This window comes from Mauremys mutica, chromosome 6 (genome assembly GCF_020497125.1).
Source record: "Mauremys mutica isolate MM-2020 ecotype Southern chromosome 6, ASM2049712v1, whole genome shotgun sequence".
NCBI classification, from domain to species: Eukaryota; Metazoa; Chordata; order Testudines; family Geoemydidae; genus Mauremys; species Mauremys mutica.
Window position 1 is genome coordinate 26,094,228 of NC_059077.1, and position 24,226 is coordinate 26,118,453.

Here is a 24,226-nt window from a genome sequence, read left to right on the forward strand (position 1 = left end):
CTCAGCCTTCTCTTCACTAGAACTAATATGTTCAGTTCTTCCTCATACAGTTTTCCAGCCCTTTTTCCATTTTTGTTGAATGTACTCCGGTTTGTCCTCATCTTTCTGAAAATGTGGTGTCCAGAACTGGACAGAGTACTGACCAGTGCTGGGACAATTACCTCCTGTACCTTACATATGACACTCCTATTAATACATATCAATATACTTGCCTTTTTTGCAACTGCATCACATTGACGACTTGTATTCAATTTGTGATCCACTATAACCCCCATATCCTTTTCTTCCCAAGTGAAGTATTTCACACTTGTCTTCATGGAATTTCATCTTGTTGATTTCAGACCAATTCTTCAGTTTATCAAGATCATTTTGAATTCTAATCCTGTCTTTCAATCCAACCCCTTCCAGCTTGTTGCAGCTGCGCATTTTATTAATATACTCTCTACTTTATTGTTCTTCACACAGCGCACAGTCAACTTGTGGAACTCCTTGCCTGAGCAGGTTGTGAAGGCTAGGACTATAAGTGTTTAAAAGAGAACTGGATAAATTCATGGAGGTTAAGTCCATAAATGGATATTAGCCAGGATGGGTAAGGAAGGGTGTCTCTAGCCTGTTTGTCAGAGGGTGGAGATGGATGGCAGGAGAGAGATCACTTGATCATTGCCTGTTAGGTTCACTCCCTCTGGGGCACCTGGCATTGGCCATTGTCGGTAGACAGGATACTGGGCTAGATGGACCTTTGGTCTGACCCAGTACGGCCATTCTTATGTTCTTATTATCTAAATCATTAATGAAAATACTAAATGGCACTGGCCCCAGAACAGGCCTCTGCAGGACCCCTCTTGATACATGCTCCCAGCTTAACAGCAAACCATTCCAAACTACTCTTTGAGTATAATTTTTCAGCCAGTTGTGCTCCCACTTTATAGTAATTTAATCTAGACCACAGTCCCTAGTTTGTTTAGGACTATGTCATGTAGGAGTGTGCCAAAAACCTTCCTGAAATCCTGGTATATTGTGTCTACTGCTTTCCCGCTATAGAATAGGCCGTAAACATGTCAAAGGAGGAAGTTAGATTGGTTTGGCATTATTTCGTTTTTGACAAATTCATGTTAGCTATTACTTATCACCCTAGTTTCCTCTAGGTTTGAACAATTGTTTCATTTAGTGCATTGTTTTTAATGTTTTTACTGTCCTAGAAAAATGATAGAACTTCCAAGTATTGTTTAATCTCATTAGAAAAACTGTAGTCAGCAAATTAAAACAACAGATAGAGTATTACTGTATACAGGCAGAGAAGAAAGATAGCTGCTGGGTAGAGCCAGGAACTCTTGCTTTTTTCCTAGCTCTGTCACTGATTTGCTATGCGACCTTGGACAAATTGCTTCACCTTCCTGTGCTTCTCTTTACCCAATTGTAGCATAGATAGAAAAAGGCTCACTTTCCTTACAGGAGATAATGAAGATTGATTGTGTTTTGTATAGTGCTTTGAGATCCTCAGATGAAAACTACAATAGAATTGCAAAGTATAAGGTATGAGACAGCCTGCTCATGAACACCAGTCTTTGCATAAAAGAAGTAAAACTCTGAAAAGTGGTACAGATCTCATTCATTTTATTTAGAAAACAAACGTGCATGCATGGAATTCCCTCTAAAGGGCTCAGTCTTGCAGCCTTTGTTGACTGGGACTAGTCACATGAATAAAGTCAGTAGGATTCTGATCACAATAAATGGAGTTAAATTTAAAATAGACTTTTATATGTTTTGAGGGTGTGGTTTTTATTCTCAAAGAACAAAAGACTATATGAGACGAGAATGTTATGTTTTGGGCATCTGGTTGAATGGCAGATTCCTTACCTGCGTTCTTAATTTAAAGGTTTCTACTGAAGGCAATGAGAAATGTAAGTATTGAATAAATTAATTAGCAAAACCTCATGCTGCTATGATGGTTTTATTTTACAGGAAACTTTTAATGCTGTTAATCCAGATTATATTAAATCATGTATTTAAAATATGTTCAGTTTTAGTTTCAGTAAAGTTATATAAATTACATTTTATACCTGGCTAGAAGGCAATTGAGTTGTACAACTCCAGGATCTCTTAGGCTACGTCTACACTGCGCGCCTTACAGTGGCACAGCTGTGCTGGTACAGCCACGCCATTGTAAGGTACATGGTGTAGCCACTCTTTGTCGCCATGAGAGTGCTCTCCTGATGACAAAATAAAACCACCCCCAACAAGGGGGGGTGGTAGCTTTGTTGGTGGGAGAGCATCTCCTCCCGATGAAGTGCTGTCCACACCGGTGCTTTTCATCAGTAAAACTTTTGTCGTTTCGGGAGTAATTTTTTCACACCCCTGAGCAACAAAAGTTTTAACGACGAAAGTGCAGTGTAGAGACAGCCTGAGGGTATGTCTTCACTAGCAATGTTAAAGTGCTGTCGCAGCAGCGCTTTAACGTGGGTGTATAGTCGCGGCATCAGCGCTGGGAGAGCACTGGTGCACTGTCTACACTGGCACTTTACAGCGCTGAAAGTTGCAGAACTGTAAAATGCCAGTGTAGACAAGGCCTTAGTCTTTGAGGATAAATGTAGTCCTACTTTGTGGTATATCCGTAATGCCCTTGGCAATGCTGCTGTAGTAAACAAGGAAGCTATAATATCTTTACCACTGAAGTCTGACTTGTTCCTTTCATTAGGGCTCTTCTAGGAAGGCAATGTCTCTTCGGAAGCTGTTGCATAATAATTCTTGGACTCAGTGCAGAATCACTTCAACAATTCCATCTTTGTAACAGCATCATGTGTTCTGTGAATGTGGGACATAAATTAACCACTGGTGATTCTTGATTCACTGTCATCAGGCTGTAGTAGTCATATAAACTAATACTGAGAACCAAGAGTTACCGGTATTAATGGTTCTCTGAAGTTTATTTTTTTTTCCCGAATGCACAATTGTTGATTTGGCTTTGCATTCATGTACTAGTTTAATATGAACAGACAGAAGCCTCTCTGTAGCTAAGGTTATAACAAGGTTTCTATTTCAGAGTGGTAGCCGTGTTAGTCTGTATCAGCAAAAACAATGAGGTGTCCTTGTGGCACCTTAGAGACTAACAAATTTAACAAATTTGTTAGTCTCTAAGGTGCCACAAAGGTTTTTATTATAAGGCTTCTGGGACTTAAAGCCACAATGGTGTTTGGCAATCATAATTAAAATTAAGGACAAGAGACACTAGTAGTAAACCAATTACTACTGTCACTTCTGAATGAACTTCTGTGAACTATATTTGTAGAACACAGGAAAAATTGACTGACTACAAGGCAGTGATTAGCCCTTTCAGATTGACTGTTTTCACTGGAACAGCATCATTTCTGGTGAACTTAGATAACTTTTAAAAATGTGTTTTGAAAGGATGACTAAACGGTTTAGTTAAGGAACTACTATCTGCACTGGTTCAGGTTCGCACAGGTCCTGCTTGGATTTAGATACTAGAAATGTTACCAAATGTAGCAGGAGAAGCACAGGGCCCTTAACTTGGGTCTTGGCAGATAAAAAGCCTTTCAAACTCACCTTTTAATGGATGAAATCTTTTTTATTCTAGTTAGACTGAAGGAATCCATTTATGAATTAACATTGGACATTTCCTGGTCATTAAGGAACAAATGTTCACACCTAGCATCCCAGCTTGCCTTTGCAAAATCATATATATAAATCCCACGTTGAGGTCAGATGTAAAGTTAATGGGAGCCTTTCCATTGACTTAGTTGGGTTCTGGATCAGGTGCTAGGGGGTGAAATTCACCACTGTACAAAGGCTCATGCACCACTTAAGTTTTATATCTTACGGGTTTAAGGAGGACTGAAGTGGGAGAACATCACATGATGGTGTACAAGTAGATGTTTGCATGTGGATAGTTGAGGTACAATTACCAGATGTGTGCAAACGCCTAGTTATGCATTCAAAGTCACAGGCACCTATCTTGAGCACCCTTTTGAAAACTTGTCCCTAGTGCTTTCTCAGCTATCTAGTCATGGGGTAGACTGTTCACAAGAGACTCCATGGCATAAAGAAAGAACATTCAACTGAAAAGATTTATTCTTTTGTATCTTGCAGGCCTAGATACTTCAGATGACTACACACCATACATCTTCCCAGAAGATAAAGTTGTAGAGGAAGGCTCAAATGTCACTTTTTGCTGCATTGGAGGCAAAGATAGCCGAATTTTGAATTTTTTGTTTAATTACACTGATTATTATTACCCAGACTCAAACACAAGCCAGCGAAACATGGTGATTACTATGAATAAGGTGTTGCATGCAGAAACGCCTGGCATTCCTGCCTTTTGTAACATCTCTGGTAAAGGAAGCAAAAATTACAGTGCAACACATCTCTTTGTGGGCAGTAAGTACACAATTTGCTTAGGGTCTCTTTTTCTGTTGCTGGGAGGGATTGCTTTCTACAAAAATCACTTGTAAAGTTCACTTGGGTTCTGAGCTGCTATAAACTAGCATTGCTCCGGTGGCCTCTGTGGAGCTATGCCTATTTACACCAGCTGAGGAACTGGTTCCGACTGTGTGCCCTCGCATTACACGTTCCAGAGAAGAAAAGTTTGTTTTCAAGTGTAAAGAGCGCAAGTAGATTTTGACTAAAAGAGGTTCATGGATTAATCCCAAGACCTATTAATGCTTTAGCAAACAGATAAACCTGGAAGCTTAAATTAATAACTTTGGTAGATACTAAAAATCATGGACTGAATAGACACTAGATTTATGGCTTTTTACAGCAATCTACTACCCTCCCTTCCCTTTCCCCTGCAGCTGCCTTCCTCCTCCAACTGGAGGGGTGTTAACAGGCCACTTCACCTTGAACAGTGCCTTGAAATATGTGTTAACTACTTATGCTGAACAATCTGTTCTACCTTGTATTTAGCTGTGACACTCTGAATACATTTCCCAGGCTATGTCTCCGCTACAAATTACTTTGGTAAAAGTTACATCTCTCAGGAGTGTAAATAATCGACACCCAAGTGACATGAGTTATACTGATCTAAGCGCCGGTGTGGTCAGCACTTGGTCGGACATAGCTACTGCCTCTCACTTAGAAGCACTACAGCGGTGCAGCTGCATCAGTGCTGCATCAGTGTAGGTGCGCGGCTGTAGTGTAGACATACACAGAGCTCTTAGGTCTGAGGCTAAGCTCAAAAGTTTGTCTCTCACCCCAACAGAATTTGGTCCAGTAAAAGATATTACCTCACCCAGCTTGTCTCTCTAATATCCTGGGACTAGAGTGACCAGATGTCCTGATTTTATAGGGACAGTCCCAATATTTGGGGCTTTTTCTTATGTATGCATCTATTACCCCCCATCCCGATCCTGATTTTTCACACTTTCTATCTAGTCACCGTACCTGGGACTGACACAGCTACAACTACACTGACTTAACAACCACAGACAAGCTGGGTGAGATCTTTTATTGGAGAGAGAGAAAAGATTTTGAGCTTACACAGCTCTTCTGCTGGTTGAACACAGTCACCTAAGAATTCAGCTTGAATGTGCACAATATTAGCATAGTATAAAACTTTTCCCCTCCAAGTATAGAAGTAAGTTTTAAGTTGGGTGACATCCTAAACATTGGATAGATCATTATTTTACATAAATAACATGTTTGGAGTGCAGTGATCTTTCAGAGTACCATACATTTTAGTCTGCTTTCTTCTCTGAGGCTGTGTTTGTATGAGTGCAATTGAAATAATAATGCCTGTACTGAACCAGGCTTTGTACATGCTAATCGTTAGTTAAAGGCAAAAATGTTATGTAGTTGTTGCTACATTTGTCATGTTGATCTTCTCCTTGGTTTTAATTACAAGAACCACCTCCTGAGCCTAAAGATCTTTACTGTGACACTCGGAACATGACGACAGTAACCTGTACTTGGAATCCAGGAGAAGATACCTATCTTTATGGGCCTTATTCAACAAAATACCACTTGTTTGAAAGGTATGTTTTCTTAATTGATTAAATTAGTTATGGCCTGTGCTCTACAGGACGTTTGACGAGAAGATCTAATGGTCCCTTCTGCCCTTGGAATCTATTAAAGTATTTTTCTCTGTATGCTACAAGGAGTTGTACCCTTTTCCAGCTCATTAAGCAATACATTCAAACAACAGAGGTTTAACAGCACAGGACTTTGGAGCACCCACCATTAACACTTTCTCATGTCGTAAACTGACCAACTAGCCTCACTCTTGCTTTAGTCTCCTCACCAGTTTCTGACCCATCACACTAATAAATTACCTCCTTAACCAGGACTGATTTTCTTTAATAGGTTCTCGTGAGGGCCTTTGTCAAAGCTTTCTGAATGTCCACGTGAGTCCTGGAAATATATTCTCCTTTACTCACTATTTTGTTGTCAGAAGGACTGGATGGCTCATTCTGTTCCCACCACCTTGTGGTTGTCAGAGACAGCTCAGGAACCAAGCTCTCTAATCAGAGTGAGCCACACTCATTTTCTCACTTCTAGCCCTGCCTAAGATTAGGCATTGCTAATTCATTTTTGTTTAGAGACTGCACACGTTTACTTGCGCAAACTCATCCCAGCCCCTTCCCCCCCACATCCCAATCCCCCCCCCATAGGTGTCGTTTGGGCAGCATTTCCTCCCAGAGGCATGTGGGGGCACCCAGGGTCACATGCCATTGTCCCCCTCAATTTCGGCAAGCACTGAGCTGCTCTGGCTTTGCTCTACTCAGCCTGCCAGAGAATAGGGGGGCTCTGTCGTGCCTACACTGCGGGCATGTTTCCAGCTCGCTTGGACCCTCTGGCTCACTGCCTTTGCTGCTGGATGCCACCTCCTGGGTCCTAGTGCTTCCCCTTCTATGCGTGCTGGGCACCCCGCATGGCTACCAGCTTGTTTCAACTGTGAGTGCCGGTGGGGGGAAGAGGCCGTGTGAAAGGAAGGGAGATGGGATAGGGTGGGGGAAGAGAAGGGGAACGAGGCAGGGAAGGGATGGGGAAGAATCAGTGGGGAAGGGGAATGGGGAAGAAAAGGGGATAGGGGAATGCATGTGGCATCCCCGCAGCAGCAGATGGGGCTCCTCCATTAAGCCAGCCCTTCTGCCCCCCAGCATTGGCAGCCCAGGTACCACTCCAGGTTGGGGAGAGAGCCAGTGAACCAGGGGAAGTGACTTCAGTGTGTGTGTCGCACCTCCCCCACAAAATAGTCAAACTATGCCTATGCCGCCCCCCTCCCTCCAGCTCCCCCCCAGTTGTTGGGCAGTCTGGAAAGCATCAGTGTTTTATGGTTTGGTTCCTACAGTTATAGACATGAGTAAGTTTGTGCATGTGAGTTCAATCCATTCAGGACACTGTATAACAGCTTAACCTCTGCTGAAAAACCAACAGTACTGAAAATACTTATGGGCTGTTACTGAACCGTCTTGCATAAGGCCATTTTAGAATTGAATTGGTCAGAATTTTAGTATTTAACTCCCATGGAATTTTTCTGTGGTCAACAGCAAGAACATTGGGAATTCATCCAATTCCCTATCCCCACAGTTCTCCTGCAGAATACTGAGTGGCATGAACTGACAGCCCATGAAACAAGATAGAAGTATTAGATCACCCAACCTCATTAGATAATCTGCCACAGTTGCTTACCGACTTCTGAAAGCTTTTTGCTTTTCAAATAAACCATTCCTGGGTACCCTCCTTTATACCACAGTTGTTTTAAAATATAATAGAAATTACTATTTGTTACATTTGTTGATAGAGAATTATGCATATACAATAGCTGTATTTTTATTTAAGTTTTAGTTCTGTTCTAGGTAGGCATCACAGTTTCTGAATCCATTATTGCACTTCTGCAGCATTTATGATTTTAAATCAAAGAAAAATAAACCAGAGTCTTTTTCCTCTCTCTTGAAAGGTTTTCCCAAAAACCATTGTGCTACCCAGAAACAGAAACGTATCTAGAACCCATCCGTTGTTCTTGGGCGATAGGCCAGCAGATGATATACAACCTAACACTGACTGCCCAAAACCCTCTAGGGGAGAGAAGTGCTTATTTTGTCCTTGATGTAGCTCATAGAGGTAAGGGTTTTCCTGCTCCTTGTTGATGTTTTGAAGGTTCTTTTGGGTAGGCTGAAGATCACCACCAGCAAACATTCTGGGGCCACCCCTCCTATTTCTCTCTGAGGCAGTATTGTCTGAAAACCTCTCTCAGATTGAAAGCTAGAAATACATTTGTTCCTTCCCAGCTTGCCCCGATTCCCATCTTCTCTGTGCCCACATTTGCCTGTCCCCTCTTTAGTTTCAGTTTTGCAGCTGCTGTTACTGATGAACACGGTCTGATCTCCAGGTTGAGAGCTAAGTGATCAAAATGATCCCCTTTGTGGCCTCAGAATCTGCCAAATGTGGGAAGTGATGCGCAACACAGGGCCCAAATGAAGAGCACAAAAAAAGGAGCCACTCAGGAAACAAAGGGCTGTGGGATCATTCCTTTGGCATACAGGACTTTGACACCACAGTTTCACAATTGCATGTTTCTGATGTAAATCTTCAAAAACCAAATTTGTGTGGGATGGACATAACTTTGAGCCTAGACTGAATGATTCCCTCATAAGGAGTGACATTTGAGTGGCAAACACATTAGTACAGAGTCTGAGGGAGTGGGCACATGCCACCCATGAGCAGTGGATGACAGTATTATTATCATGCTAGTGCCTGAGTCAAGAAGAGCAATTTACCCTAAGTGAAGCAGGAAAATTGACTATACACAAAGTGCTCTCAAATGCATAAAGGAAACACACTGAAAACACAAGAAAATGAGTTTCTTTCTCACACTGCTTTTAGTTCTAGGAATTGTAGGTGCTTCTTGTAACAATACTAGATGTTTCTTTCTGATGATATAAAGCTTTATGTTTTGAGTGCTCTTCTAACCAGCCTTTTTAGGCAAGTCCTGCCATTTTTCTATCGCTGCAGATATTTGATGTAGATTTTTTGCTGATTTTAAAAACATTAGCAAATAAAGCAAAACCAAATTTACACCCAACATTTCCAGCTCTGCAGTATCAATATTGGAAGCATTCAAGGGTCAGATTTAGACACCATCTAGGTCTTCTACTACTACTACTTATGGAGCACATATCATCTGAGGATCTCAACGGACTTTAACAAGGGAAGATGAATAGCAGTAGGCCCATTTTTCAGATGCAGAAACTGAGCCACGGAAAGTTTAATTGACCTTCTCACATTCAGTCAATCGAAGAGTGGTGAATAGAACTGCAAGTCTTTGGCTCCTAGTCCAGTGAACTACTTCTGGGCCTCAGAGCCCCCAGAGCAGTAGATAAACAATAAAAGATTCAATTTCTAAAAGCATCACTTATTTTTACTAATACATGTGTCCCTCTGCCTGGAATCCCACTGGGAGAGATGTAATGAGGAAATCCTAGACTAAGCCTCGTAATCACTTTTATTGCTCAATGAAGACATTTTGAAAGTGCTTGAATTCAAGTTTTTCAGAATCTAACCTATCTTTCCCTTTGGCAGTTCATCCATTTCCCCCCTCTGACCTTTCTGTAGAAGATATGAAAGCCACAGAAGTCAGTTTATACTGGAGTATGCAACCCAAGCACAAAGCAATTAAGCTACTATGTCAGATTGAAAATCGCCACCCAAGTGGGCAAGTGGAACTGGTAAGAAACTTAAGTTTCAGTCTAGACAAGCAACTGGTGGTTTTGGGTATGGAGTATAGTATATTTGTTTCATGGTTTTTAATACCATGGGTAGTGGGTGGGTGAACCACTGGCCCTTCGTAGGTGGAATGCCAAATGTGCACGTGTGTATGATCAAATCACATTCTAGGAGAAATGTTCAGGCCTTTGAGGCTGTCAGTGTTGGTGGAGACCAGGTGAGAGACAAAAGATGACTGGAAAAAGGCTAATGTAGTGCCCAGATTTAAAAAAAGGGAAGGAGGAGGATCTGGGGAAGTACAGGCCAGTCAGCATCACCTCAGTCCCTGGAAAAATCATGGAGCAGGTCCTCAAGGAATCAATTCTGAAGCACTTAGAGGAGAGGAAAGTGATCAGGAACAGTCAGCATGGCTTCACCAAGGGCAAGTCATGCCTGACTAACCTAATTGCCTTCTATGAGGAGATAACTGGCTCTGTGGATGAGGGGAAAACAGTAGATGTGTTATTCCTTGACTTTAGCAAAGCTTTTGATACGGTCTCCCACAGTATTCTTGCTGGCATGTCAAAGAAGTATGGGCTGGATGAATGGACTATAAGGTGGATAGAAAGCTGGCTAGATCGTCGGGCTCAATGAGTAGTGATCAATAGCTCCATGTCTAGTTGGCAGCCAGTATCAAGCAGAGTGCCCAAGGGTCGGTCCTGGGACCAGTTTTGTTGAATATCTTCATTAATGATCTGGAGGATGGCGTGGATTGCACCCTCAGCAAGTTTGCAGATGACACTAAACTGGGAGGAGTGGTAGATATACTGGAGGGTAAGGATAGGATACAGAGGGACCTAGACAAATTAGAGGATTGGGCCAAAAAAAAAATCTGATGAGGTTCAACCAGGACAAGTGCAGAGTCCTGCACTTAGGACGGAAGAATCCCATGTACTGCTACAGACTAGGGACCGAATGGCTGGGCAGCAGTTCTGCAGAAAAGGACCTAGGGGTTACAGTGGACGAGAAGCTGGATGTGAGTTGACAGTGTGCCCCTGTTGCCAAGAAGGCTAACAGCATTTTGGGCTGTATAAGTAGGGGCATTGCCAGCAGATTGAGGGACGTGATCATTCCCCTTGATTCAGCATTGGTGAGGCCCCATCTGGAGTACTGTGTCCAATTTTGGGCCCCACACTACAAGAAGGATGTGAAAAAATTGGAAAGAGTCCAGCAGAGGGCAACAAAAATGATTAGGGGGCTAGAGCACATGATTTATGAGGAGAGGCTGAGGGAACTGGGATTATTTAGTTTACAGAAGAGAAGAATGAGGGAGGATTTGATAGCTGCTTTCAACTACCTGAAAAAGGGTTCCAAAGAGGATGGATCTAGACTGTTCTCAGTGGTAGCAGATGACAGAACAAGGAGTAATGGTCTCAAGTTGCAGAGGGGGAGGTTTAGGTTGGACATTAGGAAAAACTTTTTCACTAGGAGGGTAGTGAAGCACTGGAATGGGTTACCTAGGGAGGTGGTGGAATCTCCTTCCTTCAAGGTTTTTAAAGTCAGGCTTGACAAAGCTCTGGCTGGGATGATTTAGTTGGTGTTGGTCCTGCTTTGAGCAGGGGGTTGGACTAGATGACCTCCTGAGGTCCCTTCCAACCCTGATATTCTATGATTCCATGAAAGCTATTGTGAGCGGCAAGATGAGCGAGGTCATATATTTATTAGATCAACTTCTGTTGGTGGAAGAGACAAGTTTTTGGGCTTCACAGAGCTCTTCCTCGTGTCTAGAGAAGATAATCAGAGTATCACACCACCAATAGATGTCTCCTGCCTTGACTGTCTCATATCCTGCCACCAACACGGCTACACCACCACTGCAAAGGCCACTGAGAACAGACAAGTTATTGAGGCTGGCTCTGTGGGAGCAGCAAGAGAGATCTGATGAGAGATGAAATTCAAGAGCTAGGTTGGGACAGAGCCAGTGGAGAGACTTTAGTAGTGAGTGATGTGGTGTGATCAGGTCAGGAAGAGAATCGTAGCAGTTGCATAATTCCTAGGTATTTAAAGTCAAAATGGACTGCAGTTGTCATCTGGTCTGACCTTGTGCATAACACAGGCCATAGAATTTCACCCAATGATTTCTGCATCTAGCTCAACGTGGTTGAGTTAGAACAAAACTTGTAGAAAGACATCCGTGGGCAAGCTGTCCCAGTCATTAACAACCCTCACCTAAAAATCAACATTTGTTTCCAGTTTGAACTTTCACTTTCCAGTCACTGTAAATCTTGAGAGAAGCAATAATAGAGGCTACAGGTGAGGAAGGTGCATGTGTCTGGGTGGTGGGAAGGGAATCTGGCTATGGACAAGTGTTTTTAAAATGTTGTGGAGCAAATAGCAACAGGATTTAGTGACAGCCTGGTTGGATGAGGAGCAGGAAAGGAGGAATCATAGATGCTCTGTAGCATGTGAGCCTGAGACACAGGAAAAAATGGCTGTGTGAATAGCAATGGCAAAAGGAGAGAATGCAGAAAGCTTAGGAAGCAAAGTAAATTGCTCAGGCTTGGCCATGTGAAAACTTGAGGAGCTGAAAACCATCAGGATGTGTCAGAGTCAACTCCTTTCCCAAGACAAGATCAAGCAACCAGTCAGGAGAGGCAAGGGAGGAGGTATAAGGAACACTAAAAGCCAAAGAAAAGGTGGCCCTGCCCAGTACATAACCTCACTCCCTACCCCTCTCATGCAGTACAAAAGAGGTGGTACCGAAGCCCCCAGACTCAAGACCCTCCAAAACGGAACATGACCATAAATTGTAAGGGGTGGTACCAGGGCATACACTACAGGTATAATTAAGCCTACTAAAAAGGAAAAGAAAGGAAAGAAAAACACTACTGGTGTACAGAGTTGTGGATATGCTTTCTTGTTAACCCCAATAAACATTGCATTGCCTGCACTTTGGACTCTGGCCTTCTGCTTTCTGTTTGTGGAGCAAGAACCAAGGTAGGGTGGGGCAGGCCTAACAGACCCTCCCATTGCCTGACCTGCCCATAATTTTGCACAATTGTGAAAATTTAAATAGATTAAAGTTTTAAAAATTGCTTAAACATCAATATTGAACAAAATTACAAAAAAATAAAATTGCATTCTGGCAAGCCTATGGATAAATAATTTAACATAACTTGTAGAGGCCTGTGTTTTCTGGGACAGGTGATCCTGAATTCTATTCCTACTGATGACCAGGGAAGTCTGTGCAGCCTCATTGTGCGGTACTGCTGACGACTGTGATGTCTCTGTGACCAAAGAACTGTTGCAGTTGACATTTAGACTTCCCAGATGTATTATGCTGACTAGTCTGCATATACATTACTGCCCTCTATTGGGTAGAATGCTAGACTTGCTGCAGTGTGTAAGAGCTTGCTACCATGTACTGGCAGGAGGCCTTATAAGCCCTAATATTACTGGAGCTAATGGAGATTTCAGCTTCAGTTCCAGTGGTAGAGGCCTATGTGTAGGGGCCAGAATGTCTTGAATTACAGCTTGGTGTCTGTGCAGCTACAGCATGTAGTATAGCTGATGTCCATGAAGACTTGTGTGAACATTCAGTTTTCTAGCTTTCCCGACCCCTCTCAGCCTCCTGGACCGGGAGGAAGGTTGCAGCAGATTCCATAACCTTGTTCCACATACTTTAGTGAGTGTTTAGCTCGCCTGTTCTTCACAAGTTTATCTAGAGTTCCCTATGGTGCAGTCCACACACAGGAAGCTCAGCTCCAGAATATTAAAGGACAAATAAAGCTTGAAAGCTTGTCTCTCTCACAAACAGAAGTTGGTCCAATAAAAAATATTACCTCACCCACCTTGCCTCTCTAAGTAAAGCACAAGCAGGAGTGCTCCACTTTTGTAGGAAGTGTAGATGGACAGGCCTCCCTGAAGATCTCCCAGCGGATGTTGTCTCTCAAGTGTGCCAACTGTGGGAGATCATCACAGATGATAGTTTAGAGGAGGGGACTATACAAAATATGGGGTCCCTATGGCAGACCCACTTTATCTTGGGTAGAGTTCATCCTAATCCTTTAGAGCAGTGTTTCCCAAACTTGGGACACTGCTTGTGTAGGGAAAGCACCTGGCGGGCCTGGCCGGTTTGTTTACCTGCCGCGTCCGCAGGTTTGGCTGATCACGGCTCCCATTGGCCGCGGTTTGCTGCTCCAGGCCAATGGGGGCTGCTGGAAATGGCGGCCAGTAAGTCCCTCGGCCCGCGCCGCTTCCAGCTCTTGCCATTGGCCTGGAGCAGCGAACTGAACCTGCAGATGTGGCAGGTAAACAAACTGGCCCGACCCGCCAGGGGCTTTCCCTACACGAGTGGCGTCCCAAGTTTGGGAAACACTGCTTTTGAGGATGGTAGCAAGTCGGGGGGGACACCTGAAGGGAGGGTCCAATGTGGAACATGTGTATAATAACCCAATGGTATGTACATGTCCAGAACATCATCCTATTTACCTGATCCTAGTAAGGAGGTCCATGTAGGTAGATATTTTAAATATATGATAAAAGAAAGGGGCACATGGACACCAGCAGAAGCACCAGAGGCAGAAGTGGGAGAAATAGGTCTCACTAATTACACCTTTTTCAACCTACATAGATAAAAAAATTAAGTACACCTCTACCACGATATAACGCTGTCCTCAGGAGCCAAAAAATCTTACCGTGTTATAGGTGAAACCGCGTTACATCGAACTTGCTTTGATCCGCTGGAGAGCGCAAGCCCGCCCCCCCCGGAGCACTGCTTTACCGCGTTATATCCAAATTCGTGTTATATCGGGTCGCGTTATATCGGGGTAGAGGTGTAGCAATATTGGCAGACCAACCTGAAGGGCTCCTATCGACAGCATTAGCAAAAGGGGTTAATAGAGCTCTTTGTGGGCCTCCCGTATGTCCATGTATTTGGACCTACTCTGACTTTTCCAGCATGTTTCCACATAATTTTCTGCATTGGGTCAAACTTGACAAGGCAGATGTAATAAATGTGCTGTTGATTGAAGTGGGGGACAGAATGACTTCCTGAATCTCAGCCAACAACCTCTTTCTCATGAAAGATGTCTGAACCCTAACCACGTGACATTTCTCCTTTGCTTTTGCAGCACAATAGTTCAGTTGTTCAATCAAATTCATATCCACACCTCACCCTAGGTGGCTTGCAGCCTTTCACCAATTATGCCTTTAGAATGCGCTGTGGTGCAGCTAGCCACTTCTGGAAATGGAGTGAATGGAGCAAAACCATAAGAGTCAGAACAAATGAAGCAGGTGAGTTCAGTCCATTGGGAACGGGGACGGGGAGGGGTGGGAGGCTGAAACTTGCTCTTCAAGTTGCTGTTTGCCATCAGCCAGACTGATGTCTGGAAATACCAGCAAGCTGCTTGTCATTGGTGTATGGGGCTGGAGAGGAAAAGCAAGCCTAAGCGCTGCAGGTATTGGGTCAATGCCATTTTAAAATATGTGCACAGAACAGACTGATTGGTGAAACTCGAGCTTCAGGTGAAATCAGATAAGGTTTCAGAACTCCAGGTGCTTTATCTGAACCTTGTGCCAAACTCAATCCCATCACGTTTTTCCCTGACCAGGGAGGTGTGCTAGTTGACTCTTCTTCTTCCCTTTGCCACTCCCAGCATATCTTCAGCTATCTTCTATGATGTCTCTGCCTTGAATTACACCATTGGCTCTCTCCTCCCTGTAACCCCCTCTTCCTGTGCCTCCCCAGACTGTTGGCATAGCACATCTTTAAAAGGTTCCATTTGTTTGTCTGGAATCTATCACTCTGCTAGGTCTCCACCACTTTAAATCTGAAGTTCTGGTGCTTGATAGAGCCCAGAATGCACCAGATGAATCAGAACTGGGGAGATATGAAGTGGGAGCAGCTGGACCACTCAACAGGCATAGTAGTAGCTGTGAGTTTTGAGTGTGGAGGCATCATTCAGTGGTGGGAACAGCCGTGTGTGTTGGGGAGGGAGCGGAAGTGGGGCTTGGCACGGAATGATCCAGGAGTCGTTTCTGTAGTTTCAAGGGAGTTTCAGTTTTTGGTTTGGAGGCACAGGGTCGGTGAGTTTTGGGGTCTAGCTGAGTTGCATGTGGGATGGTCTCCTTAACAAATATTAGGAAAGGTTTGGACAGTTCACCCTTCCCAATATACAGCAGCTTTGTTTTATGTGATTGATCGCAGCTCCCTCAGGGAAACTTGATGTCTGGAGAGAAGTTACCCCAGTTTTGGGAGGATGGAATGTGACCTTATTCTGGAAGGTGAGTCTGGGCACAGAAATGGTTAAGAATGCTTACAGAAATGACTGGCACAGTATCTGGGGTATTTTTCCTGGCAGGGTGCAAGATTTCGCTCTCATTTTAGTTTTCCATATGATGTGCTGCTCTTGTGATAATGGAAACCATAATCGCCACACTGCTTACGCTGGTCCTGAGAGAGTCTGGATTTTTGTTCAAAAAGCTGTGGATTTGGACCATATGTTGCTTTTTTTTTTTTTTTTCCCCCAGTGGAACCTCTATTTCCCCCCAAGAAAACGTAGTGATGTTATGTTTGGGTGCCAAAATGATTTTTTAAAAAGTTAATGGAAAGCCTGCTTTTTTAAATTGTCCATTCAATAAGCACAAATAAGAATCAATATACACAAATCCTTCAGATTGCCTTATTTCAAAACTCCCCGTAATTTAAAAAAAATATTTCTATATGCACATATAAAATATGGGTTAAGTGGAAATAATTGTCATTTGTTTAATGTCATCCTTCAAGTGAAAACCAATTCTCTCTTTTCCCCCCTGTAAAACAGAATATCACAAGTACAGTATCCTTCTTACCCTTAAAAGCTTCTACCATAAGAATCATGCCAAATACAATTTGCAGTAGTGTAAATTTAGCTGCAGATTAAATAGATCTTGATATATTTTCGTTTTTTTCCCAGCCATTTCCAGACTTTAGAGCTAATAGTGGAGGTATTTCATTTGAGATAACCTGGGAAAAGTTAGAGAAAGCCTCTGAGCCTGAACACATCTCCATTTCTGCATCACAAAACAGTACTACAATTTCCATTGATAACCATTCCTACAAAATCAGCATGGCAGCAAGAAACAATATTACTTCTTCACTTCCTTCAGTGATAATCATCTCCCGGGCGACAGATAATGGTTTGTGTATCTTCAATCCAATTAAAATAACTTTTGTGGGTGCTTATCTTGTATAGTTATTTTACAGTCAGTAATATTTTATTTATCATGGAATAATTAATCTAGTCTTGGAATTAAAATGACTGTTTTGCCACTGATGTGTTTGAAAACTATTACCGTCTATCAATGGAGATCACTTAGCCTGTAAGATAATAGCAGTATTTGTATCTTTATCTATTCCCTGTTCTCCACCCACTTGGGGCTTTCACAAATATAATATGGTACATTCATGGGGTTATCCCAGTGAGCAAAATACTTATGGGTTTAACCAACAAGGTCCTCAGTCCTGCATTTGCATATGGATGCAAGGATCCTACTCACATAGAACTCACGTCAGGATCAGACTCTAGTGACCTACTATTTCGGGCTCCAGTTTTGTGAGCCTGCAGTTCCGTTCCTGATATTAAAAAATTTAATGCAGTCACCCAACTAGAAGGTATTTGAGTAATTAGCCTCTTAGTGGTAGGGATCAACTTTCAGGGTCCTTTCCCTATTGGGGGGGGGGTGAGTATTTCATAATGATGAAACATTATTGAAAAGACAAAATCTGAAGTTTTACTGGTATCCAGTCACCGGGTATAGTAATGGCAATACTAGCATAGTAATTCTACCAATCTTAATTTGACCTAAAGTATAGGTCTTCCTGCTAGAAAACATATATATTCTAGATAGATAGATGTACTATTTTGTGAAGTGCTTTAGTCCATTCTTTCCAAGGTGCTGAAGAAGAGGTTGATCACACTGACCTTGAAGAAGAAAGAGTTAATGGCACAGTTGATGGCATTTATATTTCTTGGAAGGCCACAAATGCATTTCATGGATACATTGTCGACTGGTGCAACTTTCCAAGGTCCCAGCATTGTGACTTTCAGTGGAAGAGATTCGATTTCAACACCTCCAGTTGTCTCATCAACTCAGGTGAAAGCAGAACAATTCTTCATTAAGATGTTTATGCTGCAACTCTTTGTTAGGGCATTGGGTGGCATGCATCTGAATTTTAGGAAACAGTTTCTGGGAAATCAATTATTAAAGACTAACAACTGCCCAGTGTGTCAGTTTTCTTTCACAGAATCATAGACATGTAGGATTGGCAAGGACCTTGAGAGGTCAACATCCAACCCCCTGCACTGAGGCAGGACCAAGTAAAGACCATTGCTGACAGGTGTTTGTCCATCAGGACCATCTGTGGTATTATTTTGTTTACTATCTTGATCAAAACCACGAACAGGCAGACAACATTACTAGAATTTAGCTGGGATTCGGTTTCAACACCTCCAGTTGTCTTACCAGCACTAAGAGCTGTGTTTCCTAGGGCCTCCTTTGGGTAACTTCAGTGGTGCAAGATCAGGATTTTTAATGAATAGATCTCCATATAAATCAAATGTGGTTCTGTTTTCTTACCTAAAACTACTGAAGCTTAATCTTTTTAAATACAGTTTTATTATTTTCTAGCTGCTTTCATGCCTGGGGTGAGATACAGCTTCAGGGTTTATGGATCTCTAGCTAATGAAGATTTTTTCCTGGGGAAGAAGGTTGGGTACACTAAAGAACTGGGTAAGTGAAAACATTTTACATGTGTACATATTTGCTAAATGGGGCTCATGAAAATAGAGGGGAGTTCTGTAGCTGTACTGTCTTTTCTCTGCCTCCTTGCACTTAACTACAAGCAATGTTTGACATACCCATTGCATACATGTAATAAACCCGTACAAAATAGCCTCTGTTGACCGCTATGAGGCAGTTTGGTTAGTATAGATCTCAGGAAAACTAGAGTCCACACCAGTCAGGGAAACTGAGCTATAACAACATTAGCAATAACTATGATTAAACAGTTGTTTCTATGCATGATGTAGATGGGCCCACAGATGTTTTGTGGTACCAGGAGGCTTTCAGGAAGAACAGGATTAGTTCAGTTTTTATTTGAAAATCGTGATGTTCAGTTTATAAACAATTCAAATTTAATGAGACACAACAGATGGGAATGCAGGAGCAATGCCAAGTGAGGAGATAAACTTTCTAGAAATTAAACAACATGTTTGTCAATTTCCTTCTTTCCAGCTCCTAGACTCAACCCTCAAGGGGAAATAACTGAGATGACTTCCCATACTGTAACCATAACTTGGGATTCTTATCCCATAAATGAGTCACAGCCTGGATTCATAAGAGGTTATCATGTTTATGTGAAAACCATGGAAGAAGAATGCAGTTTGAAGGGATCCACAAAACATGCTCTTTCAGGTAATTGATTCTTTGAACCCAGAAAGCTGTACACCCATCAATCCAATACATCACATACTGCAATGTGTGAAAGGCTGCACCTTTTTTGCTCAGGAGATCAATAAACTGGAACCTCCTGAAAAGTTCTTCACACTTACATGTTAGGCAGATAAATCGACACACTGGGGACTAAATGGAATGATTTCTACCTCTAAAGTGATATAACTGGCGCCTTCTCTCCAAGGACTGAGTGTAGAGTGCTTTTAACTGACAGAAGCAGGACTCTGCTAATACACAGAGGATTATTTAGGGCCCCCATTTTGTAGGCCATTATGCAGGGAGCTTCCATGGACTTCAGAGTGCACTTCACAGGTGGAATGGCTGCAGTATCAGCTCCCTGCATTGCACTGAGTTTCCATCTCTTGTGAACTGAGTTCGGGCAGAGTTTTCAAAATTCCCACTCATTCTCTTTTTGGAAGACAGATGAAGAAGCTGTTATCAGTTTTATTATGACAGTGGGGATTTGTAGAGGTAGTTGTGTGCTGATGTTTTCATAGCTTTAGGGTTGTGGCTCTGTGGAAATTCCCCATCTGGTCCATTTGCCTTATTCCATTAAGTGAATATGTGCATAGCTCTGCTCTACACAATCTGTTCGTCTAGTTGTGAAGCTGACCTGAGGACTGTGTTAAGCATTTGTGGCCCAGAGCTACTTGGTATATCGTCTCTATTTTCCTGTCCTGCACTGAACTCTACTCAAGATGACAAAATTTCAGTGCATCCAAATTCTCAGACACTCCCACTGAATGCAAAAAAAATTGTTTATTCTTACCCGTTGATTTCTCTTCTCCAACAATGGACTGTGTCCTGATTCACCACCCGTGGGTCCATTCCCCTCTTCTGATAGGACTGGTGTCAGGTAAAGCTGCATGTCTGCGTGAGCCTGGGCTGTCCGGGGCCTGCCCACCAGCATCCTGTCAGAACAAGATTAACTGTGGAACAGTCGGCTCTACTATAACTGAACATACCTGCAAATACTCCCATCCAGGAAGGGTGTAAGAGCAAAGTCCTACCACCCCCCACCATCTGATATACTGATGGGGGGGCGGGAGTGTTATCTCAGGCAGAACCAGCACCGAGGCTGGGGAGGATGAGGGACATGGCTAAGAAACACTTGAAGTGGGAACAGATTGCTAGCCTTAGTTTCTCTGTGTCCCTTGTACTGCAGGCATTTCTGCCTCTCAGCTATCAGTAAGGTGCTGCGGGGTGGGGAATGAAGGGTGCAGAGAGAAGAAAGAGACAGAGGCAGAACAAGAAAACAAAACCTGCTGAAAAGCTACTAACAAAAGGTAAGAGAATTGTGGAAGTGGAAACAGAGCTTGTAGCTTGGCAGAAGCAGAGACTTCTGACAGGAAGTTGGTGGCTGGTCCCTACTGGATTGGCTCTCTCAGACACACTGTTGCTGCTATCTCCAGTCCAATCAGAAGAGGTGCCACACAACCCAGCAGTAATGAGTTAGAGCAGAGATTCTCAAAGGAATATATTCTGTGGGGGGCATGAGAAGCTGCTTTGCCTTCAGAGCTGGGAGGCCAGAAAGCGGCGGCTGCTGGCCAGGTGCACAGCTCTGAAGGCATTGCCACTGCCAGTAGCAGTGGAGAAGTAAGGGTAGCAATGTGCCACCCTTACACTTCTCCGCTCCTGCTGGCAGCAGCGCTGCCTTCAGAGCTGTGCATCTGGCCAGCAGCTGCCATTCTCTCCTCTGTCTTCAGAGCTGGGCAGCAGTATATATACTTGTGTGTCAGGAGCTGTGGGGGTGTAAAGGACTATCGACACAAAGAAGGGGGACATGAGAACCACTGAGTTAGAGCACATCCCTCTTCCTGAAAGGCAACGCACATTAAAAAACAATTAAGAGTAATGGTTTGTAACATCTCCTTTGATTATAGATGGTACAGTCCTATGTAAATACACTATAGAAAACCCAGAAGAAAAGAGATACATGGTAAAACACCTGATGCCAGAAACAACATATGCACTGGCAGTTAAAGCTTACACTGGCGGAGGAGAGACCCCCATCGATGCCTATATACATGTAGATACACTACATGACTGTGAGTTTAGAAAATGAAAATATGTATTCGAGGGGCTGGAGGGAAAGGCGGGAAGAAGGGAAATTAGCACCTATCACTGCTGGCTTCTTTTCTAAAAAGAAAAAAAGTTTATTAGATTAGGTAGAGATGAATGGATCTGAGAAAAATACATCTTCTAACTGGGATCTATTAATGGATGCATTCAAATAATACTAATTGCCAAATTAAATGTTTTAGTACTTGTATAGCTCCTTTCATCTATAAGCATGACAACATATTTAAAGCATTTACCATGTTATTTAAGCCTCATAAACCCCCTGTAAGGTAGGCAAGCAAATTTATACCCACTTTGCAGATAGCAACACTGAGGCTCATTTACAGAATGAAATGAGTGAGAGTTGAAACCAGAACCCAGGAATACTGACTCCTGGTCCTCTTCTCCAAATACCAGACCATACAAGAGTACTAGAGAGGAATTTTATTTAGTTCCAGCTAATTTTATAACCTATAGAAGACTATAAACCATTTCATATACTGGCTGTTGCTTTCATGACCAAGTAATTAATTTATGTGCAGGTAAGGGCGCTGGACTTCCTAACATTGATTTGTATGAAAAACTGGCTTACAAATCCACCAACTCTTGCATTCCATGCTAGATGTGACCAAAGGGTCGCTGCATGAGAATCATGCTCACTAACTTTAGCCATATTAGACAGAGAGAAAAAAAGAGTAATTACTTACCTGTAATTCTCTTTGCTTGAAGATGTCACACCAGAATCCGACTCTTGGGACTTGTGCTCCCACGCTGAAACTCCCCAGTTTTGTCCTCAGAAGAAGTGGGAGTGTTGATTAGTGCATGAAAACCGTACATTTTACACTGAGCAGCATGCACTACCACTACACCTCAGTGCCTAGACCCTCCCAGACAGCTAGTGAATTGTATGTGACAGCAAGGGCTCCTAACCAGAACCAGTCAGAAAACAAAAATCCATAAACTAACACTAAAAAATGGCCCAAGAGAAGCCATCCCTTCTGCCCCCTTTGGTTAATTTAATATCAAAACTCAATTTCCTTGTTTGTTACACCACTGCATGACTCCCTTGGTAACTATTGTGGAAACAAACTCTGGGGGCTCAATTCGGTTTGGTGCTGAGCTCCCTCAACTCCCTTGATTTGGCACTTGGAACACTGTAGTATTGGGGCCTTTGGCCCCCAATAAGCAAAGCACTTAAGTATGTCCTTACATCCTATTTACGTCACTTCTTTCTTTTTACAGGGATAGATGGACTGGAGATGTTTACGTGCTTTGCTAAATAAGTGTCTTCGTGGCAAAAAAAAAAAAAAGTGTATTTTTTACACTGATGTAACCCTTTCAGTGGAGCACCCTAGAGGAGACAAGGCATAGGCAGTTTTTACTTCAATGTAGCTGCTTGAGGTAAATCCCAGAGGGACATAGGATTGACCTTGAGCAGTTACATTGAGGTCAGAACTACACATGCTTTGTCTCCATTGGGGTTTTACTGCAGGATAGCAATCTCAGCATAAAAAAAACACCGTTTTTTGCTGTGAAGACATAGCCAAAGGGAGGGTATTTACATACCTACTCCTTGAAATCTTTGATATTTTCATTTATAGTTAGCAAATCAGCTCAGGTAAAATGATGGTGCCTGTAAGTAAAAGGCAATTTTTTTTAAAGGACTGGTAAAGCTGAACTTTTGGCAATAAAAGTAAATGCCAAAAAATGTGTGTTCACTTCTAGATTTGAAGGCCAGAAGGGAACATTATGATAATCTAGTCTGACCTTCTGCATAATGCCGGGCACAGAATTTCATCAAGTGATTCCTTTATCAACTCTAGTGACTGCTAGTTGAGCTAGAACAGATCTTTTAGAAAGACAGCCATGCTTGATTTAAAGATGATCTTTTATCCCAGAAGCTCTAATTGTATTGATTCAAACAAGGGAAAGTTAGAAAACTGGTTTTTGAAATACTATTTTTCTTTCATAGCAAAGATTTACCTTCCTGTTCTGCTAGTGATGGTTCATTTTGTACTAATAAGTGCTGTGTGCTTCTGGAAAATCAAGTGGTAAGTTCATTGCAATACATTTTCCTTCTGTAAATAGAGAAATGGTCTGTTTTAATCCAAAACGAAGTTGTAGTTTGTCCATTTAAACCCCCTTCATAATACCTCCTTCATTTCTCTTTGAGCATCTTAGTAAGTGGATGCCCTGAATACTTGGCTTGCTGTGGTATACAATACATGGCATCTCCACTTATTTCTGTAAGAATCTTAGCCCTGCTGCACAAGTGAAGGGAGAATGAATGTTGACAAATGAACAAAACAAATTTTCTTACTTGTTTGTCTGTGTTTTTTCTAGGATGAAGGATTGCTGTTGTCCTGAAATTCCCAATCCTAACAAAAGCAAAGCCCTCTCATGCAATGGATTAAAGGTGATTAGATTAGACAAATCCAATAACTTTAATTTTTCCAGTCTCAAACTAAGATCCAGCAAAAAAGTATTCGAATTTTTTTTCTGTATTGACAATTCTTGTTTTTAATAATGATGCTCATTTTACAAATGGCTTGTCTGATTAACTTTACTTTTGGTTGAAAAAAGTCTCCATTTTCCATCGACATGACTCTGTAGTGATTAGTTTATGCTTTGAAGTCTGTCTTTGTAAGGATAGGATCTAGACAGTTACTTTAAAAGTTATAAAAGCTCTTTCCACACACTCAGACCTGCCAGAGCAAAGTCCTTCTAATGTCCTTTGATATCTTAGCTTTCAAAAATAGAGCTTAATTTGACTCTTCCTCTTTGAGACATGCACTAGCTCCTGACTAGGTGAGTCCTGTAAACTGTGCCTGATCGCTGCTCCCTCTCCTGATGTTTGCTACAAGAAGTCAGACTTCAGGGAGAACTTAACCTGCCAATGTTTATGTTCCTTGTGGATTTTTAGAAGGGCAAGCCCCCCAAACAGGCTTAACACAGTCAGTTGCAGTCTTAATTATGGTTTCCAATGTTACATGATGGAAACTGAACAAAT

The 24,226-nt window shown here is 42.4% G+C and overlaps 1 protein-coding gene across 3 annotated transcripts in view; it reads left to right on the forward strand.

Annotated features, from left to right (window-relative positions):
- The window catches only part of OSMR (oncostatin M receptor), a 66,664-nt gene that overhangs the window by 41,115 nt on the left and 1,323 nt on the right, over positions 1–24,226 (forward strand). For 2 of the 3 annotated variants that reach the window (XM_045020134.1, XM_045020135.1), the window contains 13 exons: positions 4,108–4,395; positions 5,861–5,990; positions 7,916–8,079; positions 9,538–9,683; positions 14,793–14,955; positions 15,869–15,945; positions 16,617–16,839; positions 17,596–17,796; positions 18,331–18,432; positions 18,937–19,116; positions 21,039–21,203; positions 23,189–23,267; positions 23,560–23,632. In XM_045020134.1, coding sequence (XP_044876069.1) covers positions 4,108–4,395; positions 5,861–5,990; positions 7,916–8,079; positions 9,538–9,683; positions 14,793–14,955; positions 15,869–15,945; positions 16,617–16,839; positions 17,596–17,796; positions 18,331–18,432; positions 18,937–19,116; positions 21,039–21,203; positions 23,189–23,267; positions 23,560–23,632 — 1,991 coding nt within the window. The remainder of the gene's footprint in view (positions 1–4,107; positions 4,396–5,860; positions 5,991–7,915; positions 8,080–9,537; positions 9,684–14,792; positions 14,956–15,868; positions 15,946–16,616; positions 16,840–17,595; positions 17,797–18,330; positions 18,433–18,936; positions 19,117–21,038; positions 21,204–23,188; positions 23,268–23,559; positions 23,633–24,226) is intronic. The other variant, XM_045020136.1, reaches the window with a different exon arrangement.